Consider the following 25,469-nt stretch of genomic DNA (forward strand, 5'->3'; position numbering starts at 1 on the left):
TTAGCCTTTCCTGTGTTTATAATTCCCAGCATGGGTATGGAGCTCTTTGGGGAAAGATGTTATTTAGATTGCTTTACTCATTTAGAATAAAAAATATCAAACAAGGTTGTATTTGCAGCTCCTTAGGAAATAAGTATATGTAAATAAAATTTAATAACTGATACTTAAAATTGCAAGTTTACATTTAGGAACAAAAGGATGGTGTGTGATCAATATAGCAAAATGTAAACTATTCAGAGTAAGGAGAAATCGTATCTAAGGTACGTCTGGAGTAAAGATGACAAAGACAAATAACAGGAACGAGAGGAAATCCTGAGATGACTAAGTAGATACACACATTCAACCATGTGCCAAAAGAGGTAACATCTATGAAATGGTTTTAAAGAATAAAGACATTTTTAAGATAAAAGGGAATCGTTCAGAATTGTACAGATAAGATATACTTTCCAATGCTTTTATATGATAGGTACATTCAGAAAGAGGTAAATTCAGTTATTTGAGGATGAAGCAATAGAAAATATTTTTTAAATGAAGATCAGGGCTTAGATGAATTCTATGAGCCAGTGAACATAATAATATCCAGAAATAAAAAGACATAGAAGGAATTATTACTATTAACAAATTTATTCTTTTACTATTTTACGTGGTTTACTTTCTGGTTCACATTTTTGAAAAGTTTCTTACCTGGGCTGACTGTTCACCTTTTCATGTTTTCCATTGAATTTCAAACTACAGAGGTTTTTCAATTTTGAATGTGAAGAGTCTGATTCCAAATTTGCCTGTGTTTGTTCTCTCAGGCGATCAAGAAGCGTTGCCTCCTTTTTCAAGTTCATGTCCGAATACGGGCAGCCGAAAGCACTGGTTTGTACAAAATGAGAGCAAAGTCGTCAGCAAATAGTGACAAATCAGGGAACCATTGTCATTGGAGCAGACTGGCTAACATCTCATATTTAAAACCTGAATAGAGACGTTCTTTTCTCACTGAACACACTCAGTGGTTTCTTTTCATATTACTTTTGAGGAAATCTCAGGTTCTAGAACCACAGGCACTGGTCAACAAAGTATCCTAGGCAGATTCATCAGGACATACGGCATTTACAGCTTTGGAAACTTAAAAATCTAGGGATAGCACAGAGATGTGTTTCCCATGGAGGAATGAAAATGTCCTGTAACACTTGCCTCAAGGTTCGTATCCTTCAATACTGATGCCTTGGTTTGACTACCTATACCATAAAATACTATGGGTAATTAAGCATATTTACCAATATCAGAGAATATTATGCTTTCATTTCTTAATCATGCACCCAGAAACACTATATCTGCATTTCTGCTTAACCCTCCTGAAACTCTCTGGGAAGATTTGTGTTCAGATGTGAAAGGACACCTTGCAGGTGAGAGAGGAGAGCCCCAAGCCCAGGCTGGCCAAGTCTTTTCTCGCTCCTCACAACAGTGAGGAGCGAGAAATCCTAAATCCTGGATGTTGCTGGAGCCCAGCAGCAGGCTACTGGCAGGAGAATCTGCCAGGGCAAACGATCTGGTTCCTTCCACAGGCTCATCAGCTGTCTCCATTAGATTCCTGTGCCCACATCCCCGTGTCCAAGGATGCTGCTAGGAATGAGGCAGCCACTGCCAGGGAAAACACAGACATGACAGGTCACCTGTGCACTATGCTGGGGAACAGACTTCATGCCCGAGCTTCAGGGTTTCTCCCCAGTGAAATGCGGAAAGCAGATCTGACTCATGAGGGTGAAAAATCTCTCTCCCTCTCTCACACACACACCATGAAATGGTAGCTGCTGTCACCATCACAGTGTGACCATCGGCTACACCTAGGGGAGCACTGGGTCAAATGTGTCAACACTGAGGCAGTTGGTTCTTTTTAAAAAATTCACTGTAGTAAGTTTGCTGATACATGATATATAATAAGTTCTTTCTGAATACATAAAAGTTTTCTTTTATTAATTTAAGGTTGTGATAAAATTAAAGACCAAAGCATATTTTCTTCTATTTTGAAGTAAACTGAGTTTTCTAGGGAGAGCCCATAAGCAATCTAACCCGAGAAGGACTCTAGTACCAGCCTACATCTAGAATGGACCCCTGGAATCGGGGATAAGGCGGTGGAGATGGCACCAGCCTGACCCAACAGGACAGGGTGGATCTGGCTGAGCAGTGGCCTTTGCTACAGACAGACGTGCCCTTTTACACGCATGTTCTATCATTTATAGTAACCGGTATTGATCTATTGGTTCATTCATCCATTCAGTTATTCATTCAGCAATCCACTAACTGAGCATTTGCCACAAGCTAGGCTCTTCAGGGAACACAAATCTAGTGAAGAAGTTAGGACATATGTACCAATAAATACAATTTATAATAAGAGTAAAAAAGCTACCCCTATTAAGTGCATACTATAGGCCCATTAAATTTTACAAAGTGTTTTACATATATTATCTCTAATATTTATTGGTAAATACGCAAAGGTTGTATTAACACATTTATTTTACAAGTAAGAAAACAGGATCACTCAGTGTCAGCAACCTTCCCAAGGCCTGCTGGCACTTTCTTGGGAAGCCCCAAAACAGATCACTTAATTATTAGCACCAATCAGGAGGCAGAAGTGAGGCCTGGTTTTTAACACCATCTACAAAAGAAATGTGAAGGGAACCGTGGCATAGCTTTTGTGCAGAGCCCCAGAGACAGGTATTTACAGGCCAAAGCAGCACTTGGTTCACTGTGGTTACTGGGGACAGATGCTGGCCCATGTGTGGTCCCGGGGTGAAGCACCGTTTTCAGCAGCAATAGTACAGGAGCAATCTGGTTAAGCCGCACCGTACAAGAGTAAGGGAGATTTTAGAGAAAACTTTCTGCAGATAAAAGTTGGAAGGCATTAGGCTAACCTAAGAGAGACTGAGAAATGTTTTTTTCAAGCACAGCTGGGTTTTCATTAAGATGCTATTTCATTAAGACACTCACAAGCTCTGCTATCCATCTAACACATACTCCCAATTGAGAATTTTTAATGATCATTATGGTCATGAATTTTCTTTATCTTAATTTCATATCACCATCCCTGCTTGGTTCACATGTGTGGTCCTAACGCTCTTTTCCTAAGCCTGATCTGTCCAGCATTTGCAGACGGCCACCAAAGAGCTTCCTGCTTGGTACTTGCTGACGTTGAGAGAAATTTTGTTTCCCTCGATCTTTATCCATAAATCATTCCGTCTAGTCACTTAACCATTCACCTATATCCTAATTTCACTCTAGCTCCTCTTGTCTCTCTGGTAACAAGGAATGCGAAACCAAATGGAACCCCTACACCACAACGGAACAGCTCCTGGCTCTGGGAGGCAGGGCGTGTGAGGACACAGTTCCAGATTGTACAGAGCAGAATCAAGTGTGAAGCTCAAAAGAATATATGAAATGACAAAAACATGCTTTGCAGGAGATGCTGGTAAAGAATTTGAAAGAAGATAATGATGAGAGATAAAAGAAGCACAGAAGTGGAGATGAGGGGATTTCAGACATAATTGTCTTCACCGTTTGAACCTCAGAAGCGGGTTCTGAGAGTGCTGTGAGCTAGTTTCTGCACTGCAACCTGTGCTCACTTGCGCTCTTTGCAGAGAAATAGTTACGTTAGAGAGACGGCATCCCGAGCTTTAGCCTGCCTTCTCGCAAACTCAGACCTTACTCGTCCCTGTATGTGCATGCAGGCATGTGTGCATGTGTGTACGTGTTTAAGAGATGTATGATTTTGTATGAATCTATTCACATAGGAAAAAAGAATGAAGTGGACATCCTAGGTGTGATGAAAACATTTCCAATTTACTTCTGAAGCTTTGGATTTAGCCTAATATTGGGGAAATATGGTTCAGAAAGACATAGTCTTTTTAGAAAATTTCTGACATAAGCTGAAATTTCTATGATTTAAAGCTTTGTCGGTCGAGGTAAAATGTCAGTTTCTGAATGACGGGGAAGTAATATACTCAAATTTCAGTTCCTTATGGACGGAGATAAGCAAGCTTAAAAACTGCAGGCTGAGGGGGAGTGCTGAGCAGCAGGTCTCTGCTGGAGGCCTGGGTTTTTTGATGGAGCAGAGCATTTTCTCATTCCTCCTTAACTCACAGGGGAATCTGGCATTTGCAGGAAAAGAAGGAAGAGACAGCAGCAAATATTAGGTGGACCCATGTGAAATTACAGTTAGATGTCAAAGACAGTCAAATATCAGGAATTTCATATGGTTCAACCAAATAATTTACAAAAGGCGTCAGCCCAGCCTCATCAACAGTAAAGCGGATGGATAGAGGCTACATGCTAAGGAAGCAAAGCTGCTCCACAGTGGCAGACAAACTTTTAAAAGAGATTTTTTTTTTTTTTTTTTGAGACAGGGTCTTGCTCTGTCACCCGGGTTAGAGTGTGGTGGCATCATCATAGCTCACAGCAACCTCAAACTCCTGGGCTCAAGGGATCCTCCTGCCTCAGCCTCCCAAAATGCTAGGATTACAGGCATGCGCCACCATGCCTGGCCCTGACTTTAAAATATTTAAGTATAATTTTTAATACCTGATGGTAAATGTACTTCTTTTAAGAGCAGCATCCCTGAACATTGCTCTGCCTTTGAGTTTTAATGAGGACTGGCTTTGGGAGGCAGCAACACCAAGCAGTTGATGCCGAATCCTGCATTTTGTGTCAGGTCCGGGGGGCTCCTCAGCCTCTGAATCCTCCCTCCTTCCTTTCAAGGCCAGGGGTACCTGATTCCTTGGCGCAGTTTTCCCCCCGTTCTCAGGACTCACCCGATCTGTGTCCAGAGGAATTTATTAATTCGATAAACCCAGTCCTCCATTTTAAAGTCAAGGGTTGAAGCCCGAAGCAGTGCCCAGTTCTGATGCCTGCACTCTCGCCTGGCTATGAGTCCTAGTCAGCCTTACGGGCTCTGGTTCCTCTCATGTGGCACCTGCCTGCCCCTTGTCCCTAAAGGCTTCCATGACTGGAATTCAGGGGCCCTACTGGACAGCAACCCTACATTCCCACTTAGCTCCTGCCATCCTAGGAAGTATCCACTCCCCAGGTGCCGCCTGGCTGGTCTTGTACGTGCTTCTTGCCCTGAATTATTCCCTGTTGTATTACTGTGCCCACTAACTGGGATCCCCGCCTTCCTCTTGGATTCTTCCCATCTGGCCCCATTTCCAAGCGTCTAGATGATAACTACTGATGATCAAACCCCTTGGACACCAGGCTCTGTTCATCCAACTCTATTATCTATCATCTTGTAGCAACAGTGTTTCATTTTCTCATACCTAAGCAGCAGATTTTGTTCCTACTTTTCTCTTACTCCCCTGTTCTGCTAAAATGATGGGCCGTGCTTTCTTAAATCCTGGAGATGGACAGTTGGCACCATGAGGATATAGACAAATTGTCACAACTTACTTAAGGGCAGGTTCCCAGCCCGTGTGCAGCTACAGCCTCCGGTGGCCAGGAGGCGCCTTGGGGCACCAGAGTCCCAGGCCAGTCCTTCTGGCCTCGAGCAACCTCCAGGCTCTAAATCCCCTCTTGTTCCCAAATGCTGATTATCGTTTTCTGTCTGCGACATGACATTAAAAAGGTTGAGATGCATTACAAATTTAAGCAAAATGGGAAAGATGAAATAAGCCTCTTGAGTGCTGTACTTCAAAACATAAATAAATAACCCGGAAGTCAGCAATATTTCAGGAAGAGTGTCAAGTCGTTGACAACGTTTCTTGTGATCTTGGAAAGTGAAGTCACCTGGAAAAGGCAAGCAGCTCCCAGGAGGAGCACAGATGCAGAAATATGCCCACATATAGCCCAGGAATTAGACTTAGAGTTAGACTTTAATGAATTCTTCTCTAAATGCAACTATCCTGCCCACCCATGATGCCTACTGTATTTCATATATTAGTCTCAATTATTTTACTAGCCAGTTATATCCGTTTCTTCTAAGAAGTAGATAAGAAAACACAGGAGTCCTATCTTAGCTGGGATGTCAGATTCTAAAGTGGCTGTTTGCGTGGGCGGGAGGCACCCTCATTTGGAAGCACTCACGGGAGAGAAGGGTTTGCCCTCCAGAGCCGAAGGGCAGAGAGGAGCACCGCACGGTGGCCTCTGGCAGGTCACGAGAGAGGGCACTGACACTTGGCAGAGAAAGGGGTCAGTGAGGGACACGAGAAGGGCGGAGGTGAATGCTGCCTGCCCTGCCATGTGGCCTTGGGGCCTGATGGCCACAGGAGCCCATCGAGGGCAGGTGGCTCCTGCTGAGGACTTGGTGAGGGGCAGGTGCCACATCCGCCACTTGAGGAAACGACACCTTCCCCCTTGCTGTTCCCCTCACCGCCACTTCACTGCATAAAAACAACCCAGTCCTCTCCAGAATTTTATTGTCTTTGATATGTGGGTAGTCGAATCTTAAACAACATAAGGATGTTAATTGAACATCTTTTATTCTTAACAAAATATTGGTTTCTTAAGCCAAATGGCACTAAAAGACATAATAAATACCAAAATGCATATTATTGAAATTATAAAATAGCTATAATACTATCTACAAAAACTTTTAAACACTAACATGTGACTGAAATTGTTGCTGATTTTACTTCTATGAGGATTAAAAGCAAGTACAAGAGATACATGTTGGAATACAGACCAGGAAGGAAGAGCAGTCATGGATATTTAATATCTGCTGAGGATACAACACAATTTTTATTATATTGTTCTCAAACATGGAGATGGGCAAAAGCCAACTGGTGTATACACATAAGATTCTCAGGTCTCAGGGTCAAAAGTTTCTTCAAATTCCTGTGGCTTTAAAATGAGCCAAGATACTCTTCTCTGATTCCGGTTAACTTTTGTCCATAAAACACCTGATACTGTGACTTGTCATTGCATGTACTAGAAAATTTAGTGCACACAGAGTAAGAAAGAAGTATAGATATTTTCCAAAAAGTTTCAAAAGAAAAGGTAAAAGAAATCTAGGTATATATAGAACTCAAAGAGTTCAAAGAGTTGGATGAAATACATTTGGTTCTAACAATACATTTCTCTGGGGTAACTCAGGCTGTGAAATTATCCTGGATATTACAAACTCCTGAAAACAGCCCAGCAGGAAGCTGCAACAGAGTCACTACTTAATTAAGCAGCAAAATCAGTTTAGTGGTGAAAAGCATGGACTTAAGAATAAGAGATAACTGGATGAAAGTACTAGCTCCATAACCTTGGCCAAGGTATTCCACCCCTCATCTAGAAAATAGTGATAATAGCATCTTCCTTACAGGGATTTTTGCAAAAACTAAATGACATAATTCATGCAAGGCCTTATATAGTGACTAGCACAGACTAAATGCTCATGAGTTCTTAATTTTACAAAGGCCTATTCTGATACAAAATATAATACTAATTATCCCATCTATCATGGTTATTTTATTTTCAATTCTAAAACTTCCATGTGGCTCTTCTTTTATCTTCTATTTCTTTGACAAGACTTTCTATTTTTTCATTTGTTTCAGGAGTGTTAGAAATGGCGTGTTGGAGTGTTTTTGTGATGGCTGCTTAACAATTCTTGCAAGAGCGTCTAACATCTGTGTCATCCTGATGTTGCCATCTGTGATCACCTTTTCTCATTCAAGTTGAAATTTTCCTGATTCTTGGTGTGATTTTTGGTTGAAACCTGGACATTTTGGATATTGTGTCATGGGACTCTGGATCTTATTTAAATCTTCTGTTTTAGAAGGGCTCCTCGGACCCTGCGGCAGCAGGGGAAGGGAGGGCTGCCTTGCAGTTGCCACATGGGGATAAAGGTCCAGGCTCCTCCTGAGGCAACACGTGACACCACCCTGGGACAACACTTCTCCATGTGGCCTCCACTGACATCATGGTGGGGGGTGGTGGCCTTGTCAGTGTTGGGCCACCAACATTGTGGGAGAAATCCTGACCCACCACTGGCCTCCTATGACACCACCCCAGCAGAGATGGGGAGGGACAGTTCATTAGAGCTGATGGGGGCGCAAGCCCAGGCTCCCCACTGGGCCTTTTCTGATGCTGCCTTGGTGGGGGAGGGGGAGGTGGGGCCCCTTTCACAGCTTGGCGGAGGGGCCGCAGTGTTTCCTGCGGTGTTTGGCCCGAGCAGTGTGGTTGTCATCTAAAAGTTTTCAGTCTTGCTAGGCTGCCCCTTCATATGTTTACTTTATGTACAACATCCAGATTTCGGTGGGACGAGTAGAGAAAAGCATGTCTATTCCATTTTTCTGGAAGCGGAAGTCCCCTAATGATCTTTTTAATGTTAAGAAACGTTATGAAGGCCTTCTCCTCTTTACTTCTCTTTTTAAAGGAAGAACTTACTCTGCTCAACCAAAGCACTCAGGGAACCCTACAGTAGCAGAAGAGACCTTTGAGATGGGCCAGACTGAGCTTCAATCTGCTTCTACCCCAATCCTCACCCTCTCACTCACGGCTTCACTATGTGAACCTGCAGACTGGATTCCATTCCGGCAGTGCCAGGGCTACACTGGGTGTGGGGGGCTTAGTACCCTACCTGGCAAATGTGCACTCAATAAATACAATTTCTCTCCAACTCCAATTTATCCCTCTACAATTCACATTACTGCTGCCTATAGGTATCCAATTTTCACATTGCAGATGCATTTCAGAAAGAAGCAACCATTATTTCTCTCTTTCCCTCCTTCCACTTGTTGTAAACGTGTGCCCATAAACCCAAGTTGAAATCCCTCTCATGGCATTCAAAGACTCCCCCATCTGACCTGAGGGCATCTTTCCAAGCCATCTCCATCTCACTGCCCATAAAACCTAAGCTCTGATCACATCAGAATAATCACTCCTTCCAGTTTTAACACACACCTTCTAACTTTCATAAATATTTTTCTCATTATACTGTTGTTTGCACATATCCGTCTTCTCAACTGCAACTGAGTTTCTTAAAATCAGGGGGCATAATTGCTAGTCTCAGCGTGAGTTGAGTAAAATTGGGCTACCTCGTGCCTTAGCTCCTCATTAGCACATCAGCTTCTAAAGAAACACCAGTCACGTATCTGGGGTGTGGCAAATTTTCTATTTATTGACATCACTCAAATAGATGCCAAGCAGGATTTTAAGCATAACACCCACATAAGAAAAAGACTTCTCATATCTCAATCAGCACAGAACATGATCTCAATCTCTCAACTCATTCCCTTAATCAGTATCTCCAAACTCAGCCCATGTTGGCGTCTCTCTTTCCAGTCCCTCTATTTAGCCATCTTAGACTGACTCCTTTCTCCTAGGAGCTCCCTCTGTCCTTCTAGAAAAATTAATCAAGCCTTTGCCATCTTCTGGCATGTCTACCCATTATCCAGATAGAACAATAAAGCTCAACTGCAGAACTGAAGAACCAGCTCCTTCCTGGAGAAGATTTAGCTCCTACCACAATTTAGTCCACTGGGATTCTGACCTGGTTTTGGATATACACAAAGTTTGACACTGATAAAGACTAGAGAGCCTGGCAAGAATAGGAACTTTGCAGCTGGTGTACACAGAAATAGATGGACATTAAATGCAATCTCCATTTATTTTAATTTCATTGGAGTTATGAGCTTAGTTGTTTCATTAATGTCTGTTCAAATAACAAAAAGCCAAGTCTAAGATGTGACATTTAATTGGTATGCATTAAGAGATACCCTTTAATGGAGCTTGTACGTTATCTGAGCTGTTCTGTTACAGGTAATATTTTCAGTAAACTAAACAGAAAAAAATGTATCAAGAGTGAAGGTGAAAGAGTGTGTGTGTGTGTGTGTGTGTGTATGTGTACACTCTCCTTTCTTCTACGGTTACTAGGAAGTTTCCAAGGTATAAACTGTTCTCAAGGAATATGACAGTATACTAAGTGGCAACACTAATGGCCTTTAAAAAATTTATGCTGAAACCTGCTTAAAGTACTAAATAAGTAATTTGTCTGCTTTATGCATGGAGAAAAGATCTGATGAATAGAATCTGATGAATAGAATACGCAGTTTAAAAATTTCTACCAGAATACTGTCTGCATGGTTAACATTAAGTAGTAAATTAAACAAATGATTAACACACTGCATTATTAACTCAATCAAAACAATTACAATAAGTTTGTGCTTCTATTATTACAATGAACATTTCTGTTACTATACACAAGTTGTTTTCACACTTTTAATTATAATATTTTGGTTAAGTGGTATGAACATGTCAAGGTTATTTTTAATTGGAGTATTCTAGTTTGAAATACATTTAGTTTCTGCAAAGGCATTTAAAGCATGTTTTTCCTCTCTTTATACCAAACATGCATTGTTTTTCAGCAACATGTTACTCAGAAGTGAAAGCATTTTTCTAAGACAGTTGTCCAAAGGGCATCTGGAAAATGCTTCAAGCACAATTTTAAAAAATTCGTAAATTAAAAGTATACATTTTGGCAATGGATCATAATTCCACCTTTTGAGAGGCTTTAAATTCATTTATTATAATTTAAAGGAAATTATAAAAGGTCATCTGTATATGCCTGAGGATATGTTTACATAGGTATTAATATGTATTTATTTATACCACAAGAATCTAACCTTTGTGTTAAACACTAATACTGACACAATGTCAACAGTGCACTCAAAGTTTGTTTTAGAGGTTGTTTCTCAAAGTGATATGTTCACAGTTATCTTGATAAACCTATGCATTAAGATTAGGAGTGCAGTGTATGTGATGCAAAAAAAAAAAAAAAATTAAACTGCCCCATGCTTCCTCCTTCAACCGCCTGGGCTAAGTGTTTCCAAACACTAACAGATACACGAGGATTTACAGAGATCCTACACCCTCTCCCCCACAGGCCATTTGCTATGGAGTCCTGTGGAGTGCTGCAGGAGCATCCATTTCAGATCTCTCTGTAAAAGGTGACTCACCTGTTAGGATGACTATTATCAAATAAACAAAAGATAACACGTGTTGGTGAGGATGTGGAGAAATTGGAACCCTGCTGGCAGGGATGTAAAGTGGTACAGCTGCTTTAGAAAACAATATGGAGGTTCCTATACAAAAATTAAAAACTACTTATGATCCAGAATTCCCACTTCTGGATGTTTATCCAGAAGAATTGAAATCAGGACCTCAAAGAGATATTTGCATATCCATTTTCATTGCAGCATCATTCACAATAGCTAAGAGGTAGAAACAACCTACGTGTCCACTGATGGACAAAAGGATAAAGAAAATGTGCTTTATACATACAATGGAATACTATTTGGCCTTAAAAAGAAGGAAATCCCACCACACATGACAACATACATGAACCCTGAGGACATTATGCTAAGTGAAATAAACCAATCACTGAAGAACAAATATTGCCTGATTGCACTTATATGAAGCATCTAAAGTAGTCAAATTCATAGAAGCAGAAAGTACAATGGTGGGGGCCAGGGGCTGGGGAGTTGCTGTTTAACAGGTATAAAGTTTTAGTTATGCAAGATAAAGTTCTAGAGATCTGCTGTACAACATTGTGCCTACAGTAAACAATATTGTATGGTATGCTTAAAAATTTATTAAGAGGATAGATCTCACATTAAGTGTTTTTACCACAATTTAGAAAAAGAAAGAGGTGACCTTTTATCATTCCATAGCCTTCAAATAAAGACTCATTTGTAGCGTCAAATATGTATAGACAGATTTCATATTAAAGAAGTTAATTGCCAATTATATTATCTCTAAATTAATTAACACCAAAGGCAAATGTGTTCTGTAATTTAGTGTGTGTAAAGCAATATTGTCTTTATTAGAAATAAGAATCAACATTAGGAAACTTTCATGAAATCTTGAAGGGTGCTGTTTAAAAACAGCTGTTTTAAAAACAAAACAAAACCAAAACCCCTGAGATATTAAAGATTGGAGGCATCAATATAATTATCAAAACAGGTGATAAGGATGAACATCTACTTCTTTCAAGAGAATATGATCGATACTACTTTTTCTACCATAAACTATTCCAAAATATTATTCAAATAGTTTTAAATATTTGTTATTGACAACCAACACATAAAATACTTTTTTAAAAGACTATCCACCTAACCTAAAATATATAAATGGACTTTTTCATTTCTATTAAATTTAGGTAGTAAAGTTGTTAAAAAAGTAAAGAAAGATGCTATCAAATCACAACTTGATTAGTCTAATATTATAATAATAACAACAGGTTATAGTTCCATAGTTTCTACTATGCACTATACCCTGATTTAAGCATCATATATTAGCTCATGCAAGTCTCACAATATCACTATGGAGTAGGTACTATTATTATTAAATATCTGCACTTTACAGAGGAAGAAACTGAGGCACAGAGGTTAAGTAAGTCATTCAGGGCCAGATAGCTAAGAAGTTATACAGACAGGATTGAAATCCAGGTATCAAAGTAGCTTGGTGCCAGGGTCTAGGCTTTTAACTACTATGCCAAACTGCCTCTGGGGCCAGATTTTTCTCTGAATACACCGTCGAAAAGAAAAATGATGAAACACCTGGCATAATGCCTTCAACATACTAGGTGCTTTGCCAAATGGATATTGATGATTTTAGCATATTCATGTAACATCTTTAGCATTGTTGGTTGTATATGGAAAAGAATGAGTAGGAAAATTAGAATACTTTGAGGGAATTTAGGCTGTTTAGTGCTTCTAAAATTTCATTCCCCAATGTACTGAGTTGCCACAAGAATAAAACGTGTGGTAGAGAAGGAATTCTTTAGAAACAAAGGCACATTCTCTGCATGGAATGAAATGTAATGTGGAGAACTGGCCATCTGGATAATTTTTTATTGGGACAAGCTGTAATTTATAAAACCGTGAGAAAGGAGAAGAAAATAGAGAAGAGAGAGCCTTGAGTTTCTGCCAGAAAAAGATTTTAAAGCTCTGCCCTAACACATTTTTAAATGAAAATTTAAATATTTCATACCCACTTACACACACACTAAGGTGGCATATATACAGCCAAATACATCATTTTACCTAACACTACAAGCATCCAAATAGTATCCTATTTTAGTCGAAGCCAAGATTAGGAGGCAAACGCCTCTGCCATTTCATCGCACCCACACATCTTTACAGAAAGCCACCGTGTGCACGGGACCGGATTAGCTGTGTGCTGACCCAAAGCATGGCAAAGGTCCTACTTCTACTTCAAGAGACTTTGACCTGGGCAGTCAAAAAACAAATGAATTAAAAATCTTAAAGGCAAAAGTAGTGTATGTTGTGGTTTATTATAATTATGTACAGTGTATCGTATGTTTAAAAATGATATAACAATAGGCACATGTCCTTATTAGACATTTAATATGAAGCAAGCCATTATGATAAGTACATATCACATTATTTCCTCATTATTGCCTCATTTCATCAAACAAAATCTAAGAAAGGAAGGTTTTCATAAAATTGCTTTCATTGCTTTGTTTCTTAATTTGGCACAGAGGAGAGTGCAGGGGCAGGTTCTGGAAATAGGACTGGCCTCAGTCAGTTCAGGGACGGGGACAGAGAGGACTGAGAGAGGAGACCCAATGGGACGATGGGCAGGACTGGGAAGGACCCTTCCTTGTGATGGGGGTGGAGGGACCTGAATGTCTGGCTACGACTTCAACTGATCAGAGATGCGATCAGTTCTTGAATTGGTCAAGAGCCCAAGAAAGGTCTGGAAGGTCATCCTCACAGCCTGAGGACGGCAGGGGCAGGGCCTGGAGGACAGGCATGGGGGTCCAGGTGAGAGTGTCTGGAACAGAAGGCAAAGTTGGTTCTGAACACATTCTGGAAAAACAGTGGCACTTAGAGACTTCGTAAATTTGGGAATTGTTAAAATAATTAAATAAAAACTCCCGACTGTGATGATAAAGATGGGCACAGCACAAATGCTGATTTGGGGCTAAAATAATGACCTGTGTCAGAAACATTTTAAATGGCAGGACTGACAGTGTAATTTTGGACTCTCTGCAGGTGAGCAGAGAGAGAGAAGTTGGACGTGAAGGTGGGTTTTGGGGTGCCACCAGCAGACCTGTTGCTGGAGCAGAGGATGGATGAGTTCCCCAAGTTTTAGCCTGCACACCAATTGGCCACTGCTCGGATTTCATGCATCTGTTTAATGTTGCCTGGAAATAGCAAAAGGTTTTGTCTACCACCACTCCATTTTACCATTTACCATATTAAAAATAATAATGTTTTATTATTATTATTATATTACTTTCTTATATTATTTATTTCAGCTTATTATGGGGATACAAAAGTTCAGGTTATATATATTGCCCATGGGCACTTCACCTTGTTTACTTTGCCCAGGTAACAGATTCTTTTGAGTAACACAATTAACCTTTGAGCTCCCCAAACAATTTCATGCCATGCCAACAGGGGGACACGGTCTAAATAGGCTTCCCGCCAATCCCCGCCTCTCTACCACACTCCCAACACACTCCTGGAATGTTGTTCTCGTCTGATTTTAGCAGGCTGACTCTCAGCCCTTGCTAGGCTGGCTAACACAGGAGTATTACGCACGGTCCCTGGTCTCCAGCTGCAATCCTGGCTGAGGATATTTAGTAACAGCCTTAGATGATGCAAGCACATGTGTGTTAGGGCTAAAGAGTACTTTTAGACATGAAAGACATTACTGGTATAGCCAGGGGAAGATTCCAGGAGAATGTGGGGCTTGTGCTTGGCACTGAGGGTAAATAATATTCAAAAAGGCAGAAGTTTGCTTCTGTCTTTAATTTTGTCAATTACCATTTTTTTTAAAACTTCCCTATAAAAATACTTTGAATAGAAATGTTTCAGTTGTATGTTCTGTTGGAAAATCTATCTAGATAAACTGGCATTTTAAGCTCTCTAGATGTTTTAGTTTTGCAACCTGTGAAAAATGAAACTAGGTCTAATTCACAGTAGTATAGATTATTTAAGCCCATCAATTGCTCCTGTGATTTTATAGAACTGTATTTCACAGCTGGAGACACTGGGAGTCCATCCTTGAAGAGAATTAACTGAAGTAGAGTCAGTCTCAGGGCAGATGAGCTTTTCTAGAACTCAGGAGCACAGATTCACTGGCGGCTCCACTCCCTTTCTTCTGCGCCTTCTGAGGACCCCCCTCTTTTTGTTTTCTTGGAGTACAGGTGGCCCTCTGTATCTGCAGATGCAACCACCCACGTTTAAAAATATTCTTTAAAAAACTCAATTAAAAACACAAATTAAATAATACAGTACAGCAACTATTTACTTAGCATTTAGTTTGTAGTAGGCATCATAAGTACTCTAGAGATAATTTAAAGTACACAGGTGGATTCGTGTAGGTTATACGCAAATATTACACCATTTCAAGTAAGGGGCATCAGCATCTTTGGAATTTGGTATCCTCGGGGGTCCCGGAACCAATCCCCATGGACACCGAGGGACGACTGTATTGAGACTTTCAAGGGACTGTGAGTCTATGCAGAGGTGTGTGTTTGGAGAGGTTAAGGTAGGGATGTTCTGGAGGAAGGAAACTGGTGGAGGTAAATCAGCTTTCCTTTTAGTTCTACAACATGAATTCTCCTTCTCAATGGATCACATAGTCTTCTCTCCGATAAAAGGCCAATGTCTTTCAGACCAGTAGTGGCCTCTTTTTAAAGCAACTGGACTTAAAGGAGGAAATTATCCCGTGGCTACACTCTCCAAGTGGTTGCTCTTTGTAACAGTTTCTTTGAGACTGCAGGTACTCTAAATTTTCACTTTGCTTGATTTATAAAAATTGTATAAATCTCTATTGACTCATTAAATTTTTATCAGTTTGACAGCAAAGTCCTTATAAAAGCGTACTGATTCTTTACAGACTTTAATTTTCAGCGCCATGCTTTCTACCCACACATCTGCAGGATTTATGTATCCGTTTAGTCCACAAAAATTACTGGGAATTTTACTACCTAAGGACCTGCACAAGATTTTACTTGTCTTCATTTTAGCTTGCAAACTATACATTAAAGTTTATATATTTTAAAAAAATTATATTACATAATTTTTAAATTATTTCTTGTGTAGAACGTTAGCAGAGGGAAAAATGTCTGTCTCCTGCCACTGCAAAGCATCCACATTTCTGTCTGATTCCTTCTAGTTTTAGTTTTTACACCATGTATGCAGGCACGGTGGAGTGTGTCTACGCAGGTAGAGGGATTGAGTCATTGTCACAACCATTGCCACAAGGCTTGCATTTCTCATTTCTAGGATAATCAACTCCAAATTCCTCAGCACCAGCGGCAACCTGGTAGGTGACAGCCCTGTGGGCAACACGTGGCTTTCCAGGATGTCCCTGCCCTGTCCCTGTTCTCTGCCAGGCTGCACTCTCCAGTCTGTAGGATGACTGATCAATACTACTCCAGAGCCTGCGCTTGGGGTCAAAATCCTGAGGAGAATCTGCTGAACATCTTGGGTCCCCTGGCTGAACAAATGCACATGCGCAAAGATGCGCAAAACGCGGCGGATCTCTCACTGACGGTCACAGCCCTGTAGAAGCCGCCCACGCACCCCAGAAAACACACAGAAGATCCCTGACAACTATTGTTTCCTGATCCTCTAGCTTTCTTTAAAAATGAGAGAGATTTTCATTACTTCTTCATGCTTTCCTCTGGTCTCTTTCTAGCATTTCCTTTTTCCTTTAAAACAGCCGCCCTGGCGCGGAGCCGTCTGTAGCCCAGGTGCGCCAGGGCCGCCAGAATCTGCACCTGGGACAAGGCAGGCCTCGGGGGACACGCACACTCACAGTGAGTGCAGAAGGGACCCTGTGAGGTGTCGGCCTGCAGAGCCAAGGACATTTCTTACCACAAATATTTACTAATGGTCCACAGAGATGACTTGAAATAATTTCGTGGCGAAGTGTAATAACTCGGTATACACAGTCCTTCGCAGGCTGGGAGCGTCTCCGTTTCCAGTGGAAAAACTCTCTAATGCCATTTATATCAGAGATCCCTATCAAGCCTCAAAATTGAATCTACTGGTAATAGAGCAAATGCATGCTGCAGGGACCGTTATGTCCGAAATGTCATCTGTACATTGATGAGTCAGTTTTTACACACACGCCAACAGGGTCTGCTTTTGTGCTTCTCTCTTGTGTGTGTGTTGGGGGGGGGGGTGTACGTGTGTGTCAGAGAGGACGCAACTGATGACAGCAACGTGTGGGCATCACTCATCTGCCTATAGTTAGCATTTTGGAGAACACTAAAAGGCCAGGAGTGAGAAAGAGAAGAGGAAAGCGCCGGGCAGGTGCAGTCTCACTCTCTAATCTTCTGTCTGCTCCTGTCCATCCCCAGCTGCTCTCGGCCCTGCAGCCAGTGGCTCCTGTCTTCTTCCTTTCACCCCTCCCTCCCTTCCCCTCCCCACCTCCTGTCCTTCCTCTTCCCTCCTTCTCTGCCTTGGCAACGAGCAATAACCAGTCCAAGAGGTGCATTTGCCATTTGTTAGGAAAAGAACTTAAGAAGCGAACTGGGAGAGGAGGGTCAGGAAAAGAGAACAAGAAGAGAGGGAGTGGAGAGGCGAAAAGGGGAAGGGAGACACACACACTGCAAAGAAGGGGTGAAAATGGAAGGGAGATGCAACTGGGTAAAGATTGCCTTCGGGGCCGATGGAAACATTCTAAAACTGACTGTGGTGATGCTTGTGCAACTCCGTGAATTCATTAAAAGCCACTGACTTGTACACTTTAAGTGGGTGAACTACCGGGTACATGAATTACAAGGCCATAAAGTGGTTATATTAATAAAAATAACCTAGGATTTTTTAAAACATCATTTTTATTCCAAAGCACGCTAGTCCCTGGGCCAACTTTACACACAGCAAAGCTGCTCGGCTAAGGGCCCCACTCCGGCCCACGACACCACTTGCACACTGAGGTTCCACGGCAGGTGGCCTTTCGTTGTCACTAGAGATGGCGAATCCATAAGAGGAAGATGGAAACGCGAAAGAGACAGAAGAAACAGCCAGCTGGGGGGGCCTGCGCAGCCTCTGCGTTTGCAGGCCAAGCCACTGTCCTCTTCTGAGCGCACGGACACGTTTTATTTACTTACTTAGCACTGACAAGCAAAAATTGTATATATTTATTGTGTATGACATGATGCATTGAAACACGCATACACTAAGGAATGATTAAATCTAGCTAATTAACATGTGTATTACCTCACATACTTATTTTTATGGTAAGGACATTTTTAAAAATCTTGCTTAGCAATTTTCAAAAATACAATACATTGTTATTAACTATAGTCACCATGTTGCACAAGAGATCTCTAGAACTTATTCCTCTTGTCCAACTGACATTTTGTGTCCTTCGATCAACATGTGCCCACCCCCCCTTACATCCCGCCCCCCTCCCCCCCCCCCCGCCCCGGTGGCCACCATTCTACCCTCGGCTTCTTTAACTTCTTTTTACAAAGGGGCTGATCCTAATCTTAAATTATTTGATAACTGTGGACTGTCTCTTCTCTGTAGTTAGTGTACCTTCCAGAAAAGTCTCTCCTTTGTCTGCTTTGGCGTGTCACACGTACTGAACTAGGAAAGCACATATCGTGCCTTTACAAGTATTTAAGTTGTGTGTGTCACAACTGCAGCCTGTGAGTAAGGAACAAAGACTGTGCACGTTCTGCGGCTGCACAGAAGCCTCTTCCGGCTCACGCCCCACGTCTGGGCTCTGTTCTGCACAGACAGGTCTGCGGATAACTGATGTCCGGAGAAGCAAAGGATGTCCCTGTTTTAAAAATCTCGGTTCCGTATAGATTTCTAAATCTGAAATTGAGAAAACCAATTTTTTTTTTTTCTGAATCTTGCGCAGTATTTAACATACAATAAAAGTGTAAGTTACACTTGAAATGTGGAAGATATGTACTACTCATTATTTAGAAGTTTAAAAAAAGAACATAGTGTCTAGGATGTCATAGATATATTTATAAAAAAAAGAAGTTGGTTTTTGGAGAGAAAATTTCTTCTCAATGGAATTCAAATTTAAATTAATAAGAAGTAAGCTTTATGATGCATGATTGATAAAATAGCTCCTTTTTGGATCTCAGTACATTTAGAAGTAATCAAGTTAGATACCGAATTAGGGGGAGAAATTGCCTCTATGGTGTCCAAGAATGCACATGGTAAGTGATGAATTTTTCCATTAGTGTTAATGAGCTGTGCCTGGTTAACTCCCAGCACATTACAGAAGAACAGAGCCCAAATCATCTGTCTCCCATATTTAACCCAATTTGTTTGTATACCGCATCTCTCACTCGATGTTTCCCAAAGAGCAATTTCGGGGATGATATAATTATGAGAAAATACTTTATAGAAATGGATAACAAAAACAAAGGAGATGTAGTCTTGGGAGAAATAAAAATTGCTCTTTTGTGTTTTGTGCACATTTGATGATTATCTGATTAGTATTAAAGACTAACATACTCATTCATTGAAATGGGAATTGCTGCTTCTGTTTTCAGAAATTGTGACAGAAAAGAACAAAGACTAAAAAAGGAAAGCATATTCAAAATAGTTTTAAAATGCTACATTGTATAACCGCAAACCTGGTAAAGCTTTGTTGCTTTAAAGTACAGCTATGACACGGATGTAATCGGAGGGATAGGTGGGTAAAGAAAGCAATGAAAGACAAAGAGTAGAAACTTGCATTTATGTAACACTTTATTTCCAAAATGCTGAAAGAATTACAAAGAATAATCTACAGCAGCTCTCACAAGCTCTTTGAAACCTCTATGTGGTATTTTCCTTATTTGGTAAATGCAGATAATAAGGAATGGCAAAAGATTTCTCAAAAATAGTCACCGATTCACCTGTTTCAAGATCACCAAGTCATTGCCCTTCTCTGTTCCACTCCTGAGGTAGTTTCATTTTCACGTCCTACTAAAAACCAACAACTCAAAGACAACTTGAGTTTATGGTCATAACTATATTTTCAAATACTGGATATTTAATGCTCAGTAACAGTAACTATGAAACAAGGTGTTTTAAGTTGTTCCAATGTACACTTAAGCAAAGTATGGAGGGTCCCCCCATCTGGAACACATTGTCACCACCTACGTAATATCCACAGTCTACCTATTAATACTTGGAGATCAAGACCAAAGTCAAATGCTGATTCCTTCTCTCCTTTCCTTCCTCCTTTTCCTTTCTTCCAAAAATAATGAGCACCTGCTATGTGCCAGGAACTGTTTTAGGCACTGGAGATACTACAGTAAACTATACACACACCACACACACATACATCTCTATAAAATAATACAAATACGTAAAAAGATGCTTATTTCAGATGAAGTGAGTAAAGCAGGGAGGAGAGGATGGAGGTCTTGAGTGTGGCCACGTGAAGGAGGCGAGGGAGTAGCCATCCCTCCCTACCCACCTTCTTTACTAATGCATTTGGCTGACCCCACTCAGAGGACAGTGTGAATATCCCCTCCTCTGGGAAGCTTTCTGTGACTGGTCCACTTCAAATTAATCTCTCCCCCTCTGTGCTTCTTCTAAGATATTCATCACTTTCTATTTTCTGTTAAATCATCTGTATTCACACATTTCATGTTTCCAGCACTACTATACAAGCCCCTTGAGAGTCTGTATTCCCCTTTTATCATTTCTTGTAGATTCTATCATAGTGCCTTGGACACTGCAATATTTCAACCAATGTTTCTGGAACAAATAATTAGTCAAGAATGTCAATGAAATAAAATTGTATTTCCAGAAATGCATCTTTCTTTGCACAATAAATATTTGCTATTTGATTTATCTGGAAAAATTTCTTCCATTATTTATTTCGTTATGATTCTTAAATCGGTTTTTTAAAGCTCATAAAAGCTATCTCATTACTTTCCATCCACATGCGTGAAGGCACTCAGCTAGGAGGCAGCGCCCAGTGACAGCACACAGGGCCTCCTTCAGGAATGCTGTCCATGCCGGAGAAAGAGGAGCCAACGGATGCCTTCGAGGCGGTACAGGTACACTGCGGGTGGGACACAATGTTTTGGGAGCACAGAGGAGGTCACAGGTAACAGGTTGATGACGGGCAACCACGGAGATCTTCTCAGAAGTGGTGTCCACGTTGCGTTATAATGGGTGGGGGTTTACGCAGTGAAGGGTCTGTGGGACGGGGATGGTGACAGGGTCTCCAGCAGCAGGAGCAGCAAGCTCACGTGCTGTGAGTGACATGGAGTGTAACACATTCTGTGTGTAGCTAGGGCCCAGAGGCCTTACAAGCCATTTTAATACTGTTGCAAGGAATGGGGGGAGCCATTGAGAGGTGCTTAAAACAGAACAGTGAGAAAGTCAGATTCACGTTTTGGAAAGACCAGTCTGGCTGCAGTGAGGAAAGCAAACTGGTGGCCCATGGATGAGGGTGCTGAGTGATTCACCGAGAAAGAATGGGCATGAACTAAAGCAGTGGTCCCCAACCTTTCTGGCACCAGGGACTGGTTTCATGGAAGACAAGTTTTCCATGGATGGGTGAGGGGACGGGGAGGCGGAGCTCAGGAGGTGATGCCAGCGATGGGGAGCGGCTGTAAATATGTAAATACAGATGAAATTTCATCTTCCTGCAGCTCACGTCCTGCTGTGCAACCCCAGTTCCTAAGTTTCATGAAAGACAATTTTTCCACGGACGTGGGGGTGGGGGACAGAGCTCACATGGTGATGTGCGGCCCAGTTGCTAACAGGCTGCAGACCAGTAGCGGGCCACTCCCCGGGGCTTGGGGACCGCAGAACTAAAGCATCGATGAATACGGAGACAAAAGGGAAACCTGAGACAATTTAGAAAGCAAAATCTACTGACAAGACTGGGTGACTGACCAAGTATCAGGGGTGAGGGAGGGAATGGGCTAAGAATGGTTTCTCACTTTACAAGCTGGGTAACTGGGTACATGATCATGGCACCCTCTGAAATTTTGGAAGGGAAATAAGTTCAGCTTTGAACATGATAAGCCAAGCAACCGTCCAAAAGGAGATGCTCACTGGGCAGTTGGATATACAGGTCTCTGCTGAAGAGACTGGTTCCAGAGTTACCTATTGGAAGCCATGTGCATTTGGATGTCCTTGAAGCCCTGGTAACAAAGCAAGCCATGAAATGACTCAAGGTGAGAAGTGGTCTTCAGCCCCTGTGCACATTTGAATCACCTGGAGAGCCGTAAAGCCACCCTGGCACCTGGGCCCCACCCACGTCAATGCAATCAGACTCTCCGGGAGGTAGGGCCTTGGCCGCAGTGTGTTCAGAGCTGTCCTGGCCATCCCGCCCACAGCTGGCCTGAGTCCCCTCAGCAGTGCGCGCAGAGGATTCCTGGGCGGGACCCTGAGCAATGGCATTGAGGGGATGGGGCAGGTGAGACCAGGGAGACTAAGGAGAAAGAAGGAGCAGAGACGGCAATGTCATGGAAACCAAGGAGAGAAGATGGCCCAACTAATGTGACGGTGAAACTGGAGAGAAGTTGACACCACGGTGCTGCAGAAAAGCAGAGCATAAAACCGACCCCAGGGTTCTGCAACAAGGAGGCCCAGGTGACCTGGCGAGAGCAGCATCAGTGGGCACCGTGGCCAGAGCCACGTGACAGGGCTCTGTGGCCGGCCAGGACACAGGCAGGGGAGGGGTAGGCCACCCCGTTAGGACGTCTGTGATGGAGGGCAGGGGAGGGGCATGGAGAAAATTATAGAGACACCTGAATTGGAAAAAAAATTTCTATTTTTTTAAAGAGATTTGGGGCCATGTTTAAATTTCCATTTTAACACTGCACATAAAAAACAGCATAATACATACATATGCTGTTTCAAACTTAATTATAAAGCACCACATCATGGTCAAGAAACAAAGTACTGCCGGCTTCACAAAAGGCCCCACGTGCCCTCACCTCCTCAGCTCCTTCCCTTGCGCATTTCTTTGCTTTCGTTTATATTCCCACCATCTGTGCAGTATCCCTACCCCCCTGCAATACTGCTCAGCTCCTCCTTTGCATAAATACACTCAGAGATCTTAGACCTTGTGCAGAAGATTTAATTAGAAAGGAAGAGACTAAAGGTCAATACAAAGGACTAAATTATGGACAAAGGACTGACAAGGGCAGGGTGGGGTCGGGAACTGGCATTAAACAGGAGGAAGGAATCTTCCTCTTCCTACTAGGGGAAAGAAGACAGGATTGCATGGCAAATTTTTTTTTTTCCAGCAAAGTAGAGCTGAGGTCAGTCTGGTGAAGCGGGGACGGAGAGGAACACAGAAGTTCTGTGAAGTCATTAGTTTAAGGAAAGCTAAAAGACTTCCCAGAGGGTGCGAGGCCTGAGCAGAGACGCAGAGCACACCCTAAATGACAGCAGTGGGTGTGGGTGCATAATTTCCTCGGGCAGACACTGGGGACTTGGGTTTACCAGCAGAGGAGGAAGATGGTGCTTCTTGGTGTAAAGGGAAAAGCAGTGAACTTGGTGGATTCAAAGAATCTAAATTCAAATTCTGCATCTACTACTTATTGGTAACCAGTAACAACAGCAAATTCTCTGAACCGCAGTTGCCCCATCTATGAAATGGAGATACTATCTACTGTAAAATGTTGTGATAACTAAATACAGCACCACACATCAAAATCTTGGCATAAACAGAAACCCAACATTTGAGGTGTTATTAAAAAAAAAAAGTTCTCAGTGGACTATTAACAATAAAACTACAACAGCATTGCCAGAAAAGATGTATTCATAATGCCCACATCCTGGACTAGTAGAAAATGTTGAACAGACTGCCAGAAAGAAGGTCCAGTGCTCTGTGCTGGTACCATGAGAAGGAAAAGGCAGCCCTTACACTCACTGCACGATGTGCTGTGAAGACCACCTGCCACGCACAAGCACAGGCCCTGGGAAGAAGACAGCCAGCCGGACACGCCCAGCCTGCACTCCCCACCTCCAGTCCTGGAGGAGGAAAGGTGGAAGAGCTCAGGACCACAATGGGAGGGGCTCCTGTCACATCCTCAGCCCCATCTGTCACCTCTCCCTCTATCCCCCGTTATCACCACCCAACTCCAAGCTCCAGATATGTGAAATCACACGCAGTCACGCACACTCCCCGCCCCCCACACACGCACTTGCTCCACGTCCCAGCTACTGCCTCTTGCTGCGATATCCCTCCCACCCCCTTTGCTGGGTTAAGTCTTGAACCTCGGGACTCTGCAAAAATATCCCCTTTTCTGAGAATATATCTGGAAATCCCTCAACTGGATCCAGGGACCCTGATCTGGCCACCCATGGCTGCCCAAACATACCTTTCTCGAGCCACTTAATTAACTGTAATTAACTGTCTAGGTATCATTAATCTCCCTCCCCAGACTGTGAGCTTCCGGAAGCAGGGACAGACCTTACTTACATCCAGAGCAATGCTGGCTGCATGAGGGCATTCAGTAAATGCTCGTTCAATGAAAGGATACAACTGTGTGAGAAAAGAATGGAACATAAACCATTTTCAGGTGATATATTTTTGTTGAAGACTTAAGAAATTACTTTTATGGAAGATATTAATGCAAATTTTTGACTTTTTTACAAGTCAAAAATCTCTACGGTGTTTTTCTCTGAAGTAGCTAATCTATTCAGAAGAAACCCTTAACATACAACATAAAAATTTCATTGACTACTTATGTAACCTTATTTTTAAATACTGTTAAGTAACAACAAAAATGTTTGATTAAATGAACATCCAGTACTTCATTCTTTTAGGGGCTTGCAATTTGTTTGCATGTATTACAGAAGAGCAGTACTTCCAACATTCAGCACAAATGTTCACATTAAAGTACAATTACATATTTAAATTTATCCAGAACTTCCTAATGAGTTTGGTGCAGTCGCAGTATGAGTTTGGCGCAGTCGCAGTTTTTTTTTTTTTTTTTTTTTTTTTTTTTTTTACCAGAACAGCATCCTTCCCTTCTCAGAGCCTCTGCTGGGTGGCTCACAGCCAGTCTATTCCCGAACTTCCACCAATTGCTAACAATAACAATTATACCAAGTCACAGATAATGAAAGAGCAATGGTTTCTCTCGCCACTAGCTGCTGACTTGATATGTTAGAAACGTGATAGCGATGGACACTGTGCTAAAATCCTTAGCACTTGTATCTGTGAAAAATTAGGAGCCGCTTGCGCTGCTGTCAAAGGGAACCGTGAAAACAGCTGACCAACTGCAGATGGCACACGAACGCCGGGCGCAGTCTAACGCAGATTTTCCTCGTGCTTCGGATAGAACATCAGTTTGCTGCTTAACAAGACATGGTTCTTAGTCTTTTTCTAAAAGACTTTTTCAGTGTTTGTGAATTAGCAGCAAAGAATTCTTAGATAAACGTGTGGGTGGTGGGTGTCAGGCTTGGATGTATATGGATCACTGTTCAAGAAACACTCAAAATAGTGATATCTGCTATTTTATTCTTCCTAAGATTTTTGTCTATTTTATAATCTGGTTTAAACAGCACAGGAGCCCAGCTTAAGGA

At 41.9% G+C, this 25,469-nt stretch overlaps 1 protein-coding gene across 2 annotated transcripts in view; it reads right to left on the reverse strand.

Annotated features, from left to right (window-relative positions):
- The window catches only part of L3MBTL4 (L3MBTL histone methyl-lysine binding protein 4), a 339,453-nt gene that overhangs the window by 120,014 nt on the left and 193,970 nt on the right, over positions 1 to 25,469 (reverse strand). For both annotated transcript variants that reach the window (XM_069468253.1, XM_069468254.1), the window contains exon 14: positions 685 to 858. In XM_069468253.1, the coding sequence (XP_069324354.1) occupies positions 685 to 858 (174 nt within the window). The remainder of the gene's footprint in view (positions 1 to 684; positions 859 to 25,469) is intronic.

Source organism: Eulemur rufifrons, chromosome 5 (assembly GCF_041146395.1).
Source record: "Eulemur rufifrons isolate Redbay chromosome 5, OSU_ERuf_1, whole genome shotgun sequence".
NCBI classification, from domain to species: domain Eukaryota; kingdom Metazoa; phylum Chordata; class Mammalia; order Primates; family Lemuridae; genus Eulemur; species Eulemur rufifrons.